General features: G+C 34.4%; 1 protein-coding gene across 2 annotated transcripts in view; it reads right to left on the bottom strand.

Moving 5' to 3' along the window:
* Positions 1–19,637, bottom strand: part of LOC128681504 (uncharacterized protein) — a 38,276-nt gene that overhangs the window by 9,026 nt on the left and 9,613 nt on the right. Inside the window, exons 4-7 of one of the 2 annotated variants that reach the window (XM_053765461.2) lie at positions 15,490–15,603; positions 14,677–14,822; positions 11,341–11,497; positions 7,771–8,427 (exon numbers count right to left, since the gene is read on the bottom strand). In XM_053765461.2, coding sequence (XP_053621436.1) covers positions 11,353–11,497; positions 14,677–14,822; positions 15,490–15,603 — 405 coding nt within the window. In that variant the 3' untranslated portion in view covers positions 7,771–8,427; positions 11,341–11,352. Of the gene's footprint in view, positions 1–7,770; positions 8,428–11,340; positions 11,498–14,676; positions 14,823–15,489; positions 15,604–19,637 lie in introns of those variants that run through there. The other variant, XM_053765472.2, reaches the window with a different exon arrangement.

The following is a 19,637-nucleotide window of genomic DNA, read 5'->3' as shown; positions in this document are numbered from 1 at the left end:
GTTATATTTAATAATTTATTTCTCAAATAAAGGTTAAAATCTAATCATAATCCCATAATTGGTGGTTAACTCCTCTAAATGCCTCAAGTGAATAGTGCTTCCGTATTTTCTTTCAGTGCTCATTGACCCTATGATTCGAAGCAGTAGCGACGTAAGGGGTGGATTACATTGGTTGATCGCCCAGGGTGATGGAAACAAATGGGTAACTGCGTGTACAATAGGGCGCAAACGTGTGCCGTGGTCCTGTTTAATTAGTTACTACTAGTTTTAATTTAATTAGTTAGTAACACAGAGACGCGTATAGACTTTCAGATCGTATAAGTATAAACGTGCGCACGTACAAGTAACAGTCGCGGACGAATTTACTAAAGCAAGCGTTACACACGAGCACTGCGAACTCTGAATGAGGTTACTAATAGTGTGAATTTATTCGGATGCTCCATGACGGAATTCACACTGGCAACATTGTATGTTATCTATACTTATAATAAAACTGTAACTGAACTTTGTACATAGGAGATATTTACGAAAAATAAATAGGACTATTTAGGGTCAATAGTAAGTTATAAGAAAGTTGTTAGTAAATAGTTATTGGGTATTATGTAACCTTAATTAAGTACAATTGCATTGGAGTATCTCTGTAATGACAGTGTATTATGTATTGAATAAATAAATAAATAAATTATTTCGCCCAGAATGCCTATACAAAAAAACCGGCACTAGTTAGAGGCAGTTGACGAACCGTGGTCAACAGTCGCATTTATAAGGAATCATAGGACGGAAGGGAAGCCCTACAAAGTACACGGTAGTTTTGATATCGACCCCTAATACACACCAGTACACGCTAATACGCATTTTACTATACAACTGCATTAATGTTATTGTGTACTATACGTGATGCATAACATCGACGTAAACCTTTTTTATCTTATACAAATCTTGTCTAAACTTAAATTTATGTAATTATTTCTCATACAACAAAAGTAATTACAAACGTTTAGAACAAAAAAAATTAGAGTCGAATTCCCGTAGCAGTAGTTAAAGTGATAGTTTTATTAAAACTAATTTTAAATTGTGCTCTTGTTAATAAAAAATAGAAATTTATAGGTCTGTACGCTCTAATTATTTTCTTCACAGATGTTTGTAAACATACAAATAAAGTCGACGCGTGGCAAATATTTTTTATCCAACATCACTTATTGACGCCAAAAATTTACCTACTTAGGACTTTTGGACGTCAAGCTCACGCTTTGGACGTCGGAGGTAGGCTAACCTCGTCCGACGTCCAAAGCGTGAGTTCGACGTCCAAAACTCAACTGCATCCACCACCACAACCACGGCGACTGCAAAGTCGTTGAAACGTCAACATTAAATAAAAATGGTTCATGCTACGTCCCTTTTATATATACAATGCAGAAAACGCGAAAGTTTAAAAAACACTACAATAGGGATTGCTGTATAAACTCATGTGGCTCGAGTAGGATTCGAACCTGGGTACTTTGGTTGACAGGCAACGTTCTTAACCACTGGGCCACCACTGCTTTTTTTTGAAAGTTGTTTATTTGCTGTTGTTCGTCCGATTTTAAAAATGGTAAGGTCAAAATAACAGTCAATAAAGAAATAGAACGAGCAATCAATTTACGAGTAGCAAAACAAGGCACAGGAAATATCAATGATGCCAGTATTAGTCGATAGGATGGTAGTAGGTAATTGTATAATCGTGCATGTGACGTATACGTATATACGATATACGATTCTTCGTAAAACGTAGGTGGTGGTAGGTGAAATGAAAATAAGTATTGGCTAAACGACCTCTGTGTTTAATGGTCATCATGCCGGTCTGCTATACTGGAGGTCCCCGGTTCGATCCCCGGTCAGGTCAACATGTTAAATGATTTTTTGCAGATTGACCTGGGTCTTGGATGTTTATCTATATGTTATATATATCGTTGAGTTAGTATCCCATTACACAAGTCTCGAACTTACTTTGGGGCGAGCTCAATCTGTGTGATTTGTCCTAAAATATTTATTATTATTTACTTACATTGATATCACCACTTATTTCAACCTCCAGAGCCTCCTCGGCCATAATGCCCACAATCCTTGGTTTTCACAAGATACCAGAATTGATACTCATTCAACACAACACAAAAAACTAGTAACACCACACTAAACACAAAAATGGTACAAAATATCACTAAAGTAAAATTTGAAGAAAATAAAGGCGAGACACAGAAATTATTATAATACTTTTTTGGCTTTTTAGATGTTATAACAACAGGTATACCTTGACACCTATACTTGCTCTTCGATGTTGACTATCGCCCTATATTTATCACACAAGCGACATCCGTATCGGTTATCAGTAGCTGATAACAGTTTGTTTAGATGATTATTGCTAGTCGGATGGGGTTAGGTGGATCTAATTCCGATTATAACGAATCATTTTATTTATTTAACTATAACTTCGGCTGCGTAAATTTTCGAATTTCGATAATAGGTTACCTACGTATTACCTTTGTCATCGACGTGTGTTACCGTATATGATAACATTCTCGGCTAAAATGCGTAGTACACCGTATTTATTGATTATCATTTCACATTAAGTCCACTCGTGTACATTTTTTCACCACTTGCCCATGCCACTTGCATCCCATGAAAGAAAACATCGTGGTGAAAACTGCAAATAATGGTAAGCCGATCTGGCATGATAGGGACCAACACTGTTCAAATGAGTTTCTTTCGGCATTTCTTCTCAGCAGTGGTCGTTCCGAAATGCCAGTAGTTTGTAGCTTGTGAGAAATAACTATAAATATTGACGAGAAAACGTGCCTGTGAAGGTCTAATTTCTGAATAAATGATTTGAATTTGAATTTGCACATTGTTTGACTATAGTATTTATTATACTAGTCTTTCATATCGAATATGTTATTACTGACACTGGTATCAGATTTTATTCAAGTCGCCTTAAGGCATCTGACATGACTTTTACGACTACCCACCGACATCTAGTGGCAAGTAGTCGCATACGCACTAGTGAACTTAAACTGTCAACCAGTGTGCAGGTTTCCTCACGATGATTTCCCTTCGCTGGAAGCAAATGGTGGTCAATGAAAACTACTATATGATACATGAGTCAGATTGATATACAAACTCGTGGCACGAGTAAGGTTCCAAAATGGGTCCTTTCGATCACATACCGATGTTCTTAACCACTTGACCACAACCGCTTCAAAGTTAACTAGTGTGTATCCAACTGCATGCTACTATATGGTATGGTGGGTAATCGTAAAATGTCAGATGCCTTTAGGGCACTTGAATAAAATCTTACTACGGTGTTAGCAATAACACAAGCGATAAGAAAATAAAGTCCACTGTGGAAACTACTGTATATAAACATAGCACGGCCCCATTGCTACGCTGTGGCTACGCTGTCCTTCGTTGCATTGTCGTGAAATTGTATGGAGTTTCCACGAACGGCGACGCACTTTATTGTCAAAACCTTATAGTAAACAACGGAGCTAACGTATCGCAACGTGCTGTGTCGTCGCAACGGAGCGCAACAGGGTCGATCTCTTAGTAAATAGGTGATAAATAAGTGAAAACATACCTGAAGCCACCTGCCATTTCGTAAGGCTGCCATTATGATCTCTATATTCTAACTAAATATTCCTTTACGTATTCAAACTAGATCATTTATACAATTTATGAATATTCATTCATAAATTGTATAAACATAAACTATTCGAGAACAGGGATATTAAATATTAAACACTTTACAGTTTATAAAAACTGGAACTCACAGGACACGAGGAATAACCTATACGAAAATAATAGTTTTAAACACAATTGAATTTTATCGAATAAAGATAATTTTTAATCCAGATAATAATATTTCGCGCCTAATATCCCACAAGTTTGTAAGAAAACAAATTAATTTTAATTCTATTCAAATTGTCAGATGTGAGCACAGAACTGTATACTAACTGCAGAATAATGTAGACGACACACACAGTCACTGATATTTGCCCTCATAAAGATAATAATGCTAATAATAAACAAATAAACCACGTTAATGGAACAACTGCTTTAAAAAGTGTAAGTTCTTGTTGTGAGTCAGATACAAAATCGAAAATAAAAATGTATTGCAAAAATATACAGAATTATAGATCTTTAACCGAGTATTTATTGACCGAGCGAGCGAAGCGAGCGAGGTCTCACATTCTACTTGGGGCAAAAATTCATTTTTTGTATGTATGTATTTTTGTAACGCGATAACTTTCGAACCGTTGGTCCGACTTTGATGAAATTTAAAAGGTATGTAGGATCTGTCAATATTCACAATTTTGTATAAAAATATTGTGTTCGCGAGGTGAATTTGTATGTTTGAGGTGGGTAATCTCCGAAGCTATCAAACCGATTTCAACAATTCTTACACCATTAGAAAGCTACATTATCCGAGATTACTATAGGTACTAGATAGGCATATATTTGTTTTGAAATAAATTCGTTTTCAGCAATATCAATGAACACTTGTAAAGTAATCCGAAAAAAAGCGGTGCCAAAAATATTAACGTGCGTGCGCCGGCCCCGCTGTTGATTATACATGCATATAATATAATACAAAATATAGGTTTTAGTAGATCTATAAAAAAGTCCGCGACACTATACATCTATCTGATATAATTAAGTAACTATAAGGCATTTTACATGTAAAAAGATAATGTAAATTAAAAGGTGCATTTTGACCATTATTACTACACAAGCATATTAATCCTTATGATTAAATGTTATTTTCCCATCCAGATAATTTTTGTCCTTTACAGCACATAAATTGGATGAATAGATTCTAAAATATCGTAGAATTGAAAAATACGCACGCTAAATTATTTTATGTAAGTAGGTACCTACACGCGGCAGCGCGGCACGCGCTGCCGCGTGAAGCCAAAAGACTGTAACTTTGAAAAACGTGTTTTGAGATAGGTATTTGACATTTATATCTTATATGTAAAAAAAAAATTGTAAAAAACTTTTGTATTCGCGAGGACCTACGTTCGCGGCGAACGACTAGTATAGGTCAATGTAATATGTTACCACCAAGACTAATTTAACAGTAGATAAAGATCTCCCTCTCAACCTCGCAAGGCATTTTTAACTGTGATGTTACACCTGAAGCCCGTGCGGAGTCGTGTAAAAGCTTTACTTTTAATTTAAGAAAATTCAGCCTTCACTTTATGCTTTCTATCTAGATCTAAACAATAAAAATCACCTTAATCCAAATCAATGGAAAAATGGAAATCTCAATCTTAATAATAGTTACTAGATTTTGCCCGCGTCTTCCCGACATTTATTTCGTGCGTCCACTCATAACTTATTAATGTCCATATGCATCTGGTCCTAAGCTGTTGCTTAGGACGCGCGGAAGCTGTTGCTTATCGCCATGAAACCTACCTATACCAGATTTTAAGTTAGACCATCCGCTACATAACTGTAGTATCGTAATACGTTAATAATTCCATCTAGAATTTTTTGCAACAAAATTCTAACATTCACATAAAAAATGTTTTGGCTTCTATTAGTCCCATAAAGACACCCGTGATTATTCTGTACAGAAGCCCGCTAACAGTTTCGTTATATGTGTAGATGTATACCTTTAGATATGGTTGGATACATGTATAGTAAATATTATAGGACGAGTATCATAAGATCTAGGTAACTACGTGTTAATTGTGCCTAGGCTGGACAATAAGATAACATTATCGTGGAAAACAACTATGAATTAGGTACGAGGGGCCGGGATTACACGATAAGAACAATGTTCTTTAGTGATTCGTAATTAGCACATTTGACACCTATCACGAAGCAAAAACAAAGAGGCGCCTTATTATCTAACAAAAGTTGAGTGACGATACGCGGGGTTGAAGCAGATGGAGCGGGAAAAGGTTCCGCTATGGCTCCGCCCTCTAAAAGTGTGGATTTATGGTATGGACAATTATCATACAAATAGAATCATCGTAATCCTACTAATATTAAAAGCGAAAGTTTGTATGTTTGTTATTTCTTCACACTCAAAAGAATTTGCGAATATTTATGAAATTTGTTATTGAGGTAGCTAGTTCATAAACTTACGAAAACTGGTCAAGAGGTCATATTTACGGTTTCTTTTTTCAGATTTATCAATTTCAATACAATACGAGTACATGTTAAATTTCGGGATTCTAGGTCAACGGGAAGTAAAACCCTTAGAAGGTTTGATTCCCCAAAGAAATCGCAAAATATGCGACATAAATGGACATATTGTTTTGATCACATAGACATACAAGGTAAAATTTTTTCACAGCTAAAATAAACCGTTCACTCTAGTATTTGATATGCGTTTCAAATTGATACCGCGATAAGCGATTTCCTGAGAAAAAACTCTTGACAAACGGACAGACAGACAACGAAGTATCTGTTTTTACGTTTTAACTTGTAGGTAATTCCTAGCTTATTCTGATTTAGATAACAAAGAAAGGTTTAATAAGTACTTATAGGTGCCTAGTTATGATAGAATTTTGAATTTTCGACATAGCGGCATTTCTCATAGTCTGTAGTTGGCACTACAATAGATTTATCATTGTAATAGATAAAAAATAAATAAAAATAAAACATTTATTTGTAAAAAAGCAACAACAAATACACATTCCAGCCAGATACAAAGAACACACAGAAAAAACAAACAAAAAATGTACAGAGAAGCTTATGATAGGAAGTCTGTGTTGCAGTAGGTACTCGTAACACAAACACGTCCATCTCAGTACAAATATCATCCTAGAGATGATAAACTGGATTTCAGACTAATAAAGATGTGTTACACGGTCACATATCTGTTTTCCACTCAAAGTCGTGTGACTATATACAATAGGTATCTACTCTTCCTAAGGGAACTAGATTCTAGTGTCAAAGCAATCATTATTAAAAACATAATAAGATAACGCGGTATAAAAATAACATACTTTTAGCAATTACACGTCATGTCGAGTAGCAAAATTTACCGAAATATGAATCTAAATATTGTGACGGAATAAAACGCCCGAATCAGAATAAATGTATTTTAAAAATATAATCGGAAAGATCATATCAGTAATTTACGTACCGCTAACGCCATCTATGAACGCAGTGCGAAAGCCCAGAAACAGACATTTTAGACAAAAATATCAAATGTTGCTAGATTTCTTGTGTTACTGTAACGGTTAAATTAAAACTTACCACCATATTCAAATTTCGAATCCTTTTATAGTTGCGCCTCTTTTGACAGTTCGCTGTGTGATTTTTCGTCGAAACTGCCGGTAGAGGTTGTCTGTGTCGCAAACATCTCTGGGTTTCGTGCGAAGTAACTATAGCTACACGAACGATAGTAAACATCGCAAGTAGACAAGTATATAGTATTATCACACACACAATACAGAAGCGGAATCGCATTCGAATCGCAGTGATGACTGTCTTTTAACTGCATAATTGAGTCGAACAGTATTAACTGATCAATTTTGCAGTTACTACAAATGCATGCAGCGTATGATTGCATTGGATGCAACGGAAATTCTCTTTTATCATCATATTTGTAATGACCATTTTCCTATCAGTATAAATTGTTGTAATGCTTTGATACCGAATTGTGTAAACAGATATTGTCTATTACATTGTAAAACGCTTCAGTAATTTAAGGACAATAACATATACATTATGTAAGCAAGAACTGGGTAGTTAAAAATGTGGAATAAAACAGTAAAATATAATATTATGGTCATTTATTGAAAAAAAAAACAGCACAGGAATAAATCAAACATTATAATGAAAAAAAAAAAACAAGTATACTTATACAAACTATTAAAAACAAAAACAGATTACGATAAAAATGCTTCAATTGTAATGAAAGAAATCGAAATCAGCCTGTTAAGAATAAATATGAAATTTTATTGATAAAATATAATCGTGCTCGCTTTCTAGCTTTAATGGAGAAAGAGTCTGGTTATTGGCTTCGGGCACTCCCATCAAAACATGTAGGCACTCTTTTAGACAAAACCACTTTTACCTTGGCTATGGGACTTCGCTTGGGTGCGAAAATAAATCAACCCCACATTTGTCAATGTGGTATGGCCGTTAACAGTTTCGGCCATCATGGCCTGTCTTGTGTGAGAAGTGTAGGGCGAATTCCTCGTCATGCATCTCTCAATGATATCATTCGCAGAACATTGGCAACGATTGGTATCCCCTCAATCTTGGAACCCAACGGGATAATCCGTGCTGACGGTAAACGCCCGGACGGTATGTCCCTTGTCCCTTGGCGCTTGGGAAGGAGCCTGGTTTGGGATGCCACATGTGTTGACACTTTGGCACCGTCACATTTACCATCCACCTCTCTTCATGGCGGCGCGGCGGCTAGTGCGGCTGAAGCAGGCAAAATGCGAAAATATATGGGTCTGGTGGATAATTATTATTTTTTACCTTTTGCTGTTGAAACGATGGGTCCTTGGGGTCCTGAAGCAAGGCTATTTTTAAGAGAAATAACGACGCGCCTCGTGGAGGCAACGGGGGACTCGAGGGCTGGCAGCTTTTTTGCTCAGCGTGTAAGCCTCGCTATACAACGGGGCAACGCTGCCAGTATACTGGGCACGTTGCCTCCCTGTGGCACGTTGGAAGATTATTTTTATTTGTAAAACGGCATTTTTGTTTTGTATTTATGATGCTTTTTGTAAATATGAATAATAATAATAATAAAATATAATAGCAATGAACTTATAAGCAATAAAAAAAAACTATGTATGAATAGAAGTGATGTGACGTAAGAAAAAAATACAATATACTAGCTGCATCCTGCGGTGTTACCAGCGATTTATCATTCGTTTTAATTATTTAAAAATTTTAATTTTATGTTCAGGATCGCAATGTGCACTTAGTGAAGCACCATTGACTATCAGACTTTTTGACCAAATTCGAGATAAAAAGTACCCTATCAGCATCCTCCGTACCACTTTTCATAAAAATCGACCCAGCCGTTTGAGCGTTAATAAGTAACAAACATACAAAACTTTCGTCTCTATAATTTTGGTGGAATGGGAGGGAATAATTGATGTTTATAGTTCAGTCGGTCGCCACCTACAAAGTTTTATCAATTTCTTTTAATTAATAGACTTTAAGAATTTAAGACTTTAAAATACCATACGAGATTATGTGATATTCTTCTTCATAGTCGTATTCCTCATGACTGAGGGTTACATGGAATGAAACACACGTAACAACTTTCATGGCATTATTAATGGAGTGGTTTGCCATTGCCTTCTCCATTTTACACACAAGTTAATAATCAACCAGTGTACCGGTTTCCACACGATGTTTTTCCTTTATCGGAATGTGTAATGTGATATTACGTGTTATTTATGTGGAAAATACATTTAGATGCTAAAACTATACATTTGTTAGTTTATTTTAATCGGAATAACATGTTTGAGCGACGGTAAAATTAACAACAAATTATAATTAAATTCTGTGTGTAAACATGCAACTATAAACATCATACATTATAGAACCTCAATTTATATAAGTTTGGTAAACATTGAAACAGTTAAATTATAAGTTATGCTACCTATGCTACGGGAAAGGAACTGTTCAACACAGCCACACATTTGTTTAATTAAAAGCTCATAAAACGCTCGAAATAAAACTCTTTACACACAAAATTCAGTACTTAAATCAAGGGCCCTGGCCAGAGAAACTAAAACACAATTTAAAATAAAATAAAAAAACAAAAATAATCATAAGAATCTGGTATTAATTAAGACTGGGTTTCCACTAGCGCCACCATCACATTTATATCAATTTCATTTATATATAAGCGAAAACTAAAAACGTGGTACTACAAATAATAATAATCTTTATTTCTGAAAAAAATCCATACAAAGTGTTAGTACTAAAGTTACCTAGTTAGTACTAACATCTACGGTACAAATTGGAACCGGCCTGTTGAGGCCAGTGCTTCAGTATTGGACTGTCCATCTTGGCACTCAACGCGCTCAGGATGTGGAAAATTGCGACCATCAAAATCCTTGTCGTGAATCGAGAAAATCTTTAATCTTGTATAGCATAATATCCTGTAGTGTTTTTTAGTTTTAGCTATAAATTAAAATAAATCGATAACAATGTGAATTTAGTAGCGTGCCGAGAGCGCCATCTTAACTAAAATTTAAAAAAAACATTTTTTCTAATATCACTGACAGATACATGAATGCACACGATTAAATTATATTCTTTATTTGGTTTACTTGTTGGGGTCCATAACTAACAAAGCATAAATGATAACCACAATTTGGCCGTTTATAAACATCGTACATAGGAAATAGATTTTCCTAAAACCTCAAAAATTATTTGTGACAATTATTTCAAAATAGATATCTATTTTATTATCAACATAAACATAAAGAGTAACTTTATCTACACTATTACCTACAAACTAAACAACAAACATTGGAAATAAATGCAAGATGGACCGCAAAAAATATGAATGATTTTCAACGATCACATAAATTAGGGCATTCTGTTCACGGCCCAAGGGAAAAAGGTTTTTTACATCTTTTGAATCTTTATAACACGTTACGTAACGTACCTAATTTTTAAGGTGAAATACAGTGAGTAAAGTTAGGTACAATATTCATTTCATAATAGTTTCCTATTATTTATTTCAAACGAGGGCGCCACTATTTCCTGATGTGTTTTTGACTACTTAAACTACATACATTGCGTAGTTCATATGTGAGCTTTTTATTACCGCAAAGAAAAACCAACAATGTACGTCGAAAGAGCAAAGTTCGGCGGAACTGTTTGACAATAGTATATAGCCAGCATGTTATGGACCAGCGCGCACTTTGAATACGGACAAGTCATTTTTATTATAAGTTGAGTCGTGTTGGGGAATACTTCTATTTGCAAATCGTCCAAGTAACCACTTGATCCATAACACAATTGACCACATGTTAACATAAAGAAACCTTGTCAAATAGGGTAGTTGCCATCAAGTCAAGTCTGATATTTTTTCTTTGTGTCAAAAACTAAAAAATATATGGAGCTTGTATGACAGTGGGGTCACAAATCTTGAAGTCAAAAAATGTTTCAATACTTTAATAGCAAGTAATAAATATTAAATCTCACTATAAACAAAATTTATCTATGAAAGTGACATTTTATAATCATGGTTTCTTATGTGAATTTGTACATTTTATATTAAAACAGGCAACTACCCTATTACGAAAAAAACAGATGAAACACACGACGCAAGATACGCATATACCTTTCTCACTCTACAATCACCTGTCACGTTTACTAGGAGGGCAACGTGTGATCCTGTTTCGGCTTCAGCAAATAATGGGAGACGTTCTCGTAAGTCAAGAACGTGAGCATGGTAGCGGGAACCACACGCACCAAATTGGGCTTCAGACCTTTGTAGAAACCACGCCAGCCTTCGTATCTGCAAACACAATATACAAACGTAGATTAGAAATGAAAATGGGTATTAATCTAATGGATTTCTTACTTACCGATTTATTAATTAAAATGTATACGTTTTGCTTTTTTAAAAGTTAAATAAGGAACAATTTTGAATTTTAAGTTTAAGTTCGACATCGATTTTTTTACGAGTAAATACGCAATTTTTAATGAATCGAGCGCGTGTCAGTATATTTAATTCTAACAAATATAAAATGTTTACATCAAGTAAATTTCTACCAAAAACGGTCACCGTACAAGATATAAATGCGTTAGTATTATACAGAATTTGATAAACCCATTATACAATTCTTCAACATACCGAGTCATGTTAAAGAAAGCAATAAAACATCAAACAAATGCAATAGAAATTATTTGACAGTCTAATTTGCCGCATAACATATTAAAATTGGATCCGTAGGTAATCTTTATTTTGGCTATATGCCAATCATATACGTCTAATAGTGTGTAACAGACACATAGATCAGGGTAATGCGGACATTATGTCAATTCTTTTTATTAGAGGCCAGCTAATAGTTTTACTCCTATTTTGCAGAAGCCAAATAAAGAAACATATTTAAACATTGTTCTTTTTTTTGAGATTGTGATTTTTTAATTATATTATTTGGATATTTCGTTAAACAAGTAAACAAATGCCTATATATCCGGTCCGAATAAAATTTGATCCCCTTGATAAGCAAATTTGGCAAATTTGGCAAATTAGACGCGAAATTTTAAAAAAATGAGGCCAACTTCACCCGACCTCTGAATTCAAAATATCTTCGATTCTAAAATAATAATTTAATCCGCCAATTTATTTTCATCAACGACTTATCTAACATTGAAAAATGTTTGGTTTTCAAATTTATTCATAAAGTAAAACTCCAATTAAAACTTTTCTACCTTCCGGCCCAAATATTCCTTTATCATATGTAAAATTTCCTATAGGCAATCGGGACAGGTATAACTAAAAAGGCCAGATAAAAAAAAAAACAACGGCTCATTCCATCAATTTGCTATCATTTATTGATTACACAAATTGAACATTATGTGAGTCGAAACAGAACTTTAGCGATTATTATTATAAAAATATATAATATATACGTCTAAACAACTGATATAGTGGCCAGCCACAGAATCGTTTACAGTAAAACTATCGACCGTTCACACAGCAAGAGCTTCGTTATTTTATTATTGAAAACATATTTTTGCACATAAAAAAATAATTTACTGATCATAAATCTACGTGTACATACAGAACGGTTGTCAACAATGACATGACACGGTGTGACAGAGCATCGACCAAATAGAAATTAAAATTGGTTAATTTGATTGGCTGAATAATTAATTTTATTCGCGGTGTAATGACAATGTTGACAAGAGATAGAAGTATGTGTTTTATGATAATAGAGTTATATATATATATATATATATATATATATATATATATATATATATATATATATATATATATATATATATATATATATATATATATATATATATATATGTAATGTTTTAAATAGTTTTATTTTTATAATGTGTTTTAATTCGTCTGTAAGCTGTTGCCATGTGAAAAATGTCAGAACAGCGCAAAAAATAACAACGCTGCATTTTGAACATCACATTTTATTTGGTGTAATTTCAAAGATCTACAATTTTTTTCATTACCAAAAATATTTACACGCTGATGTGCTCCGTTTCATTTTGCGACGCGTTTTAAACTAATCCGAACTGCATAAATATATCTTAAATATTGCGTCAACAGAAACGGAACTACTATAATATGCGCCTGCGCAAGGATCAACGCGACTCCTAATTATATTTTATTTCAATCAATTTGTTAAGAAATAATGTCTTGGCGTTTTTAATTTGTAGATTAATTATTGTGTGAATCAATTTCCTAAAATAAATGTTAATTAATAAATAAGTTCACAACTGCTACAAAGTCCTACTTAATTTTACAATATTAAAAACAGATAGTGTCCGAATCTTGTACTACAAAAGATTTATGCGATAGTTATGGAGATAAGGTATTTTTTTCAAAAGGTGCTCCCATGGAGCATGTTACGAAATGTTATAGAACATTTGTTGTCTCTTTTCTTTAACACATTATTGACAAGTGGGCCAAAGACAGCAAGTGACATATAACATTTTGTAACATGCCGCATGGGAGCACCAAAACGGATTTTATCTACTAAAGGCGGGGTTTAATCTATAGGCCAGATTAGTTTCAAACTTGCATATTACAAATTGTGATAAGTAAGATACAATGATATGATAACTATAAAGATTTGCAATAAACTATTATTTACTAAAGCAAGTTGAAACACATCTAACCAACCTTACATAGAACCTAACGTCGTCTCACCACACATGTAACGTTTATTTCCAAAATAAAATAAAAATTGTCTTTACAAATTTAAATTTAATAAGACATGAAAATCATAAGTACATACCTATTATCACAAAATCGCAATCTAATAACTAAATTGTGCTAGAAATGGCAACATCGCATGTTACCAGCGCGTATAATTAAATTCAGTCGCAATCTGATGGGAAAACAATACAACTATTATGTAGAGATTACGAAATAATTACATACGAATAAAAATAATAATAAATAAAAACACAACATATGTCGTGAGACATGTTTTACAATACATAAAAATAGCTATATTACTGAACAATTTTAACAAATGAAGACAAATTTTCATTTTGATTCACGATTATAAAATCGTCATCGCATTTTGATTTATACACACATGAAATACAAGGCAAGTATTTAAAAAATAATATTGTAACAATGCCAAAATATCCATCACGTTAGCCGAAAACCTGCCACTTAAAACACTTTTAATCTTTGTAACACAATGTCAACAAAACCGTATACAATAGACGAAGAAAAATGCATCAAGTCTAAATCTTAAATTAATCTTACCTTAAACATTCCATAGACAACACCAAAAAAAAGACCCTGTGAGCGACACAACAAAAGAATTAACAAAAAAAATAGCTGTGTAATTTTTCCCATCAGATACAATACTCAATCATTCGTTGTTCGTGAATTTCTCCCAAATGAGCATAACTAAACAGATGTTTGGTGTTACATGTAGGAGATACGGTGTTAGGCCCTTGTAGAAGCCTCTGATTCGTTCGTACCTCCATGTCTCGGTGACGCAATGCCAGGTGCCCGCATAGCTGCGGTGCTGGTCCTGCAGCCGCGCCCGCACCACCTGGTACGGGTAGGTTGCCCCGGCCGCGATCAGCTTCGATATCGCAGCGAACGTCAGGTATTCTACTGACGTCTGGAAGATTAACAGAATCGTCGATTAATATTGACAAGAAAAACACTCACCTGTTTTAGTTTTCTGTTTACGTACAATTAATTACGAAATTCGAAATCGACGTTGACGTAAAGCAAATGGCTGGTCGTAAAATTTGCTACATTCGATGAAATTTGGTACACGCGTAGAATATATGTTGGACTAGCATAAAGTGGGTACATTATTCCGAAATTCCTGTGGGAGCGAAGCCCCGGGACGCAGCTAGTATAAAATAACGCAAGTCATAGGGTTATATCATATTTATACCGCAACGCTCCAACCCGGCAAGATAATATTAATTGAAAATAAGCTTTAAAGCGTTACCTTAAGACATACATTACATTGACAAAAAAATAGCGGACAGCTCGCTGTTAGCTCTCGTCTTGACAATATAAAGTACCTACGTCTACAAAGCACACTCATTTAGAATGAACATCATGCCGGACGGGAGCAGTGTGTTACCTGTACGATTGATTTTTTTACTTGATTCATAATCAAAAAAAACTCGGGTAAAACATAATAAATTATATACCTGAACCTTCCTCAGGAATCACTACGTACTGATGAAAACATAAGCGCGGCGTTTATCGCGAACAGACGGACGCGGCAGAGACATTGTTTTATAATGTGATAGTGATATAAGACTTACAAGTTTGATATCTATGGGCAGGTTGCGGTACTGGTTGTAGCGGTTCTTCATCTCCTCATATGTCATGAACTGCAGCGCGCCGTGCGACACACCGAACATGCCAGGCACGAAACCCTGTAAAACAAAACGCAATCATTGTTATTTAAATGATTATTTCATTAAGAGGCTGGTTCTCAGAGCGGTTCGATCGCTGTGACCGCGCTGTCATTACGATCCGCCAATTATTTTAAGGGAGGAATTATTTCCATAATCAATCATTAATTAAACTGACATTACCACTTTACTGATTAATAATTGTATAGGTTTTTGTTAAAATTTCGGCGCGGACGAAATCATCTAAGAACCATCCTGAAACGAAAATAAAGGTCGCACTCATTTTGAAAAAGGTCTATTAAACTATAACTATAATCGACTTTTCCATCGATAATCACACGTGACTGGCCCGTATCCCAATACGCATCATAAATAAGCAAGAAAAAATATTTTTGCAGGATATTCAGTTGTTTTTTTTTTAAAACCAAGCTTGATAATATTACAAAAGGATGCAACTTTTCATTATGTTTACACTTTCCTGTTATGGAGAAATTAATATAGGTAAGTACCTAGAATTAATACAGGAATAGCCCTTGACGAAAGGTCGACATGGACGCTCTAAATATCATCAGTCCACTCACCCGCGACCCGCAAGGTCGCCGATCAATACAGCTACCAGGTGTATAGGAGTCTTTAGCTTGCTTATACTTATATTTAATGTCTATTAGGTCAACTGTCATAAGATATACCTATATAAGAGTAAACGTCGAGCACATCATATTGGCAAAACCATGGCTTTGGCGAATGAATAAAGAAAAGCGAGTTCTTGTGCTTCTAAGGATGCCAGTTTTCAGATTTATTCCTTTCCATGTGATGCATCCATTGCTAAAAATATTACCATGGTTAATTTTAGTATGAATGCGATTCATTTTAGATTCGTAAATTGAATTGAGTTGCCTTGGAATCGTTTTGTAAAAGTTGATGGTATAGGCCTGCAGAACTTATTCCAACCGTTTTATGACCACAAAACATAACTACGAGTAGTTATGGATATAAATATTTAATCAGGGTTTCTGCGAAATGTGCCAAAACAAATATTTTTCGTTGTCACGTGACACTGTAAAGATGCACTCATTAAGACAGCCACTAAAGTAGGTGGGTCTTACGCAAGATAAATATATGTATGATATACACTTTCCTTTATATAAATAGCATTGAACTATTTGTACAAATATATTAATGCTTCTGATAATACTAGCAGGTGGTACATTAGATAATCTCTGGTCCTTTTCTCTCATCTGAGTCTACAATGGAGTAAATAAAACTGAAGATTTTGTTTACTAATCTCTGAAACTCTTTCTCTGTCTAGTCCTCGCGTGTTTCACTCGCGGCTGTAACTGCCGAAGCGTCAACTTTTGCCTGGGAAAACTGCTCAGTTCGATTCTAATGTATTTTGTTCGGACGCCTAACTTTTTTATCAGCACTCACAAATATGTTTTTGATATAAATTTACACAATAATTAAAATTAATAAATTTATCGAAGGTATCAATTATTCTCTGGCCGAAACATTTATCATAATAAAGTTAATATTAGAGCAATTTATAATCACAAATCGCGAGTAGCGGCCTTTTACAACGAATAACTAAGGATAATATAATTTACAGGCGAAATCGTTAAGATAGCCGGCGACCCAAATAACTGGAAACTATTTCGCTTCGTACCCAGTGCAATCGTTTATCTCGCTTGAACTTTGGTTAATGTGATAACGTGGCAATATTTCAATAAATTTTAATTTTAAATTGCTACACTCTCATGTTTAACTGTACAATATTTTTTTAATCCTCATGCTGTACATGTTTGCAAATAAATGAATTATATTTTTTTACTTACAATTAACTACTTATATATTTTATTATTACTTCTTGTATAAGCTTTATGTTGAACACAAAGGTTTCATAGAAATAACAATGATTTAAAAAAATGCTCCGTATGAATGACACAATGATTGACTGTTTTTTTTTTCATTTATATTAGGACAAATCACACAGATTGAGCTAGCCCCAAATTAAGTTCGAGACTTGTGTAATGGGAAACTCAACGAACCTATATTTTATAACAAATACATATATAGATAAACATCCAAGACCCGGGCCAATCAGAAAAAGATCATTTTCCATCATGATCCGACACAAGATCGAACCCGGGACCTCTAGGTTCATAGGCAAGCACTTTACCACTGCGTCACCGAGGTCGTTGTGTTAGATATTGCTTTTAGCCATTGAATCCACTTATTAGTTATACTATTTGTTTTTTGCAATAAAATTTAAATATATAAATATAATGATTGTATATTTTTGTAGCTATTTCACTCCAAGTTGTATCTGTCTAAAATCAGAACTATGTTGACCGTGTCATCGAACCCGATACCGCCAGTCTGTGAGACTAATGAAACTGAACACCACAACGACTATACGGAATAAAATCCAGTCCATATGTATGTGTGTACATTGTGAATTCAAGGACCAACTCATGTCGTAATTATATAACTTCGATATTAGGTTTTCTCTTTCATCTCCGCGTGATCCAGTTTCATTTTGATTGTGCCTAAAAATTAAAAAATTCTCTGTGGGGGACCACAGAGAAAATATATATTTTTTTATTTTTAGTCAAGGCGATTATACCCTGCGCATTAGCACCACCTCACAATCCATATTAATTTCTTTTATTTCTTAGCGAAAATACATATAATAAAACAGTAGAAAAACAATTCCTGTACATTGTATATACCTATGAACATAAAAACAAAATTAGGCCATAGTAACAGAGAAAGAATTTGAAAAAAAGCTCTGTTCTGTGTCTGTTTGTCTGTATATATGTCTGTCTGTTTGTCTGTTCGTACAAGCTAATCTTCGGAACTAGTGGGCGGATTTGAATGAAACTTTTTTTGTTATATAGCTATTAAGCCTGGGCATAATATAGGGTATAAATTATTTTGAAAACTGGAACACCTGATGTAGACCCATGATGGTACGGCTAAACTATAGGAAATATAGAAATGACGCCCTAAAAAAAGTTGTTCAGTCTGATGAGCATTTTCTGTTGAGGTATAAACATTGAAGATCTGAAACACCTGATGCAGACCTATGATGGTACAGCGAAACAATAGGAAATATGGAAATGACGCCCTAAAAAAAGTTGTTCAGTCTGATGAGCATTTTCTGTTGAGGTATAAACATTGAAGATCTGAAACACCTGATGCAGACCTATGATGGTACAGCGAAACAATAGGAAATATGGAAATGATGCCTTAAGAAAAGTCGTTCATGTCCAGCAAAACTACAGGAAATCATTTTCAGTCGTATAAGTATCTTCTGTATAGGTATCGTTACGCTTTGTCTGTACAGTTAAATTTCTCTAATAATTTTGACTCCTTACCAAAAATTGTTCGGCCACGCGAACGAAGTCGCGGGCATCAGCTAGGAAAAAATATATTTTAACAGATTCTTCCACACTACATAAAGAATTTTAATGCAAAGTATTATAATTTGCATAATGACGACCTCGGTGGCGCAGTGGTAAGGTTCTTGCCACTGAACCGAGAGGTCCCGGGTTCGATCCCCGGTCGGGTCATGATGGAAAATGATCTTTTCTGATTGGCCCGGGTCTTGGATGTTTATCTATTTATGTATTTGTTATAAAATATAGTATCATTGAGTTAGTATCCCATAACACAAGGCTCGAACTTACTTTGGGGCTAGCTCAATCTGTGTGATTTGTCCTAATATATTTATTTATTTATTATTATTTATTTATAATGCAGTCACAGTTGGTTAAATCGAAAACGTTGGCCATTAAATTACTTGTATGTAGTGTGACATAAGCTGTTCTTTTTTTCGCTAAGAAATAAAAGGAATCAATAAATATGTGAGACAATTAGTTCAAATAATTATACCCAAAATATGTTGTCATGAATCGAAATTTGAATGAGAACACGTAAATGTCCCGAGATCAAACATAGACTACCACAGACGTAGCTCCGAGCAAACGTTAGTGCTATTAAAATTGAATTTTGTATTTACAAATGACCGGTCAAGGACATTAGGTCTAGGACCT

The sequence above is a fragment of the Plodia interpunctella genome, chromosome 2 (genome assembly GCF_027563975.2).
Source record: "Plodia interpunctella isolate USDA-ARS_2022_Savannah chromosome 2, ilPloInte3.2, whole genome shotgun sequence".
Taxonomy (NCBI): Eukaryota; Metazoa; Arthropoda; class Insecta; order Lepidoptera; family Pyralidae; genus Plodia; species Plodia interpunctella.
Note: the sequence above shows the minus strand (reverse complement) of the source record. Positions and strands in the feature narration are given on the sequence as shown.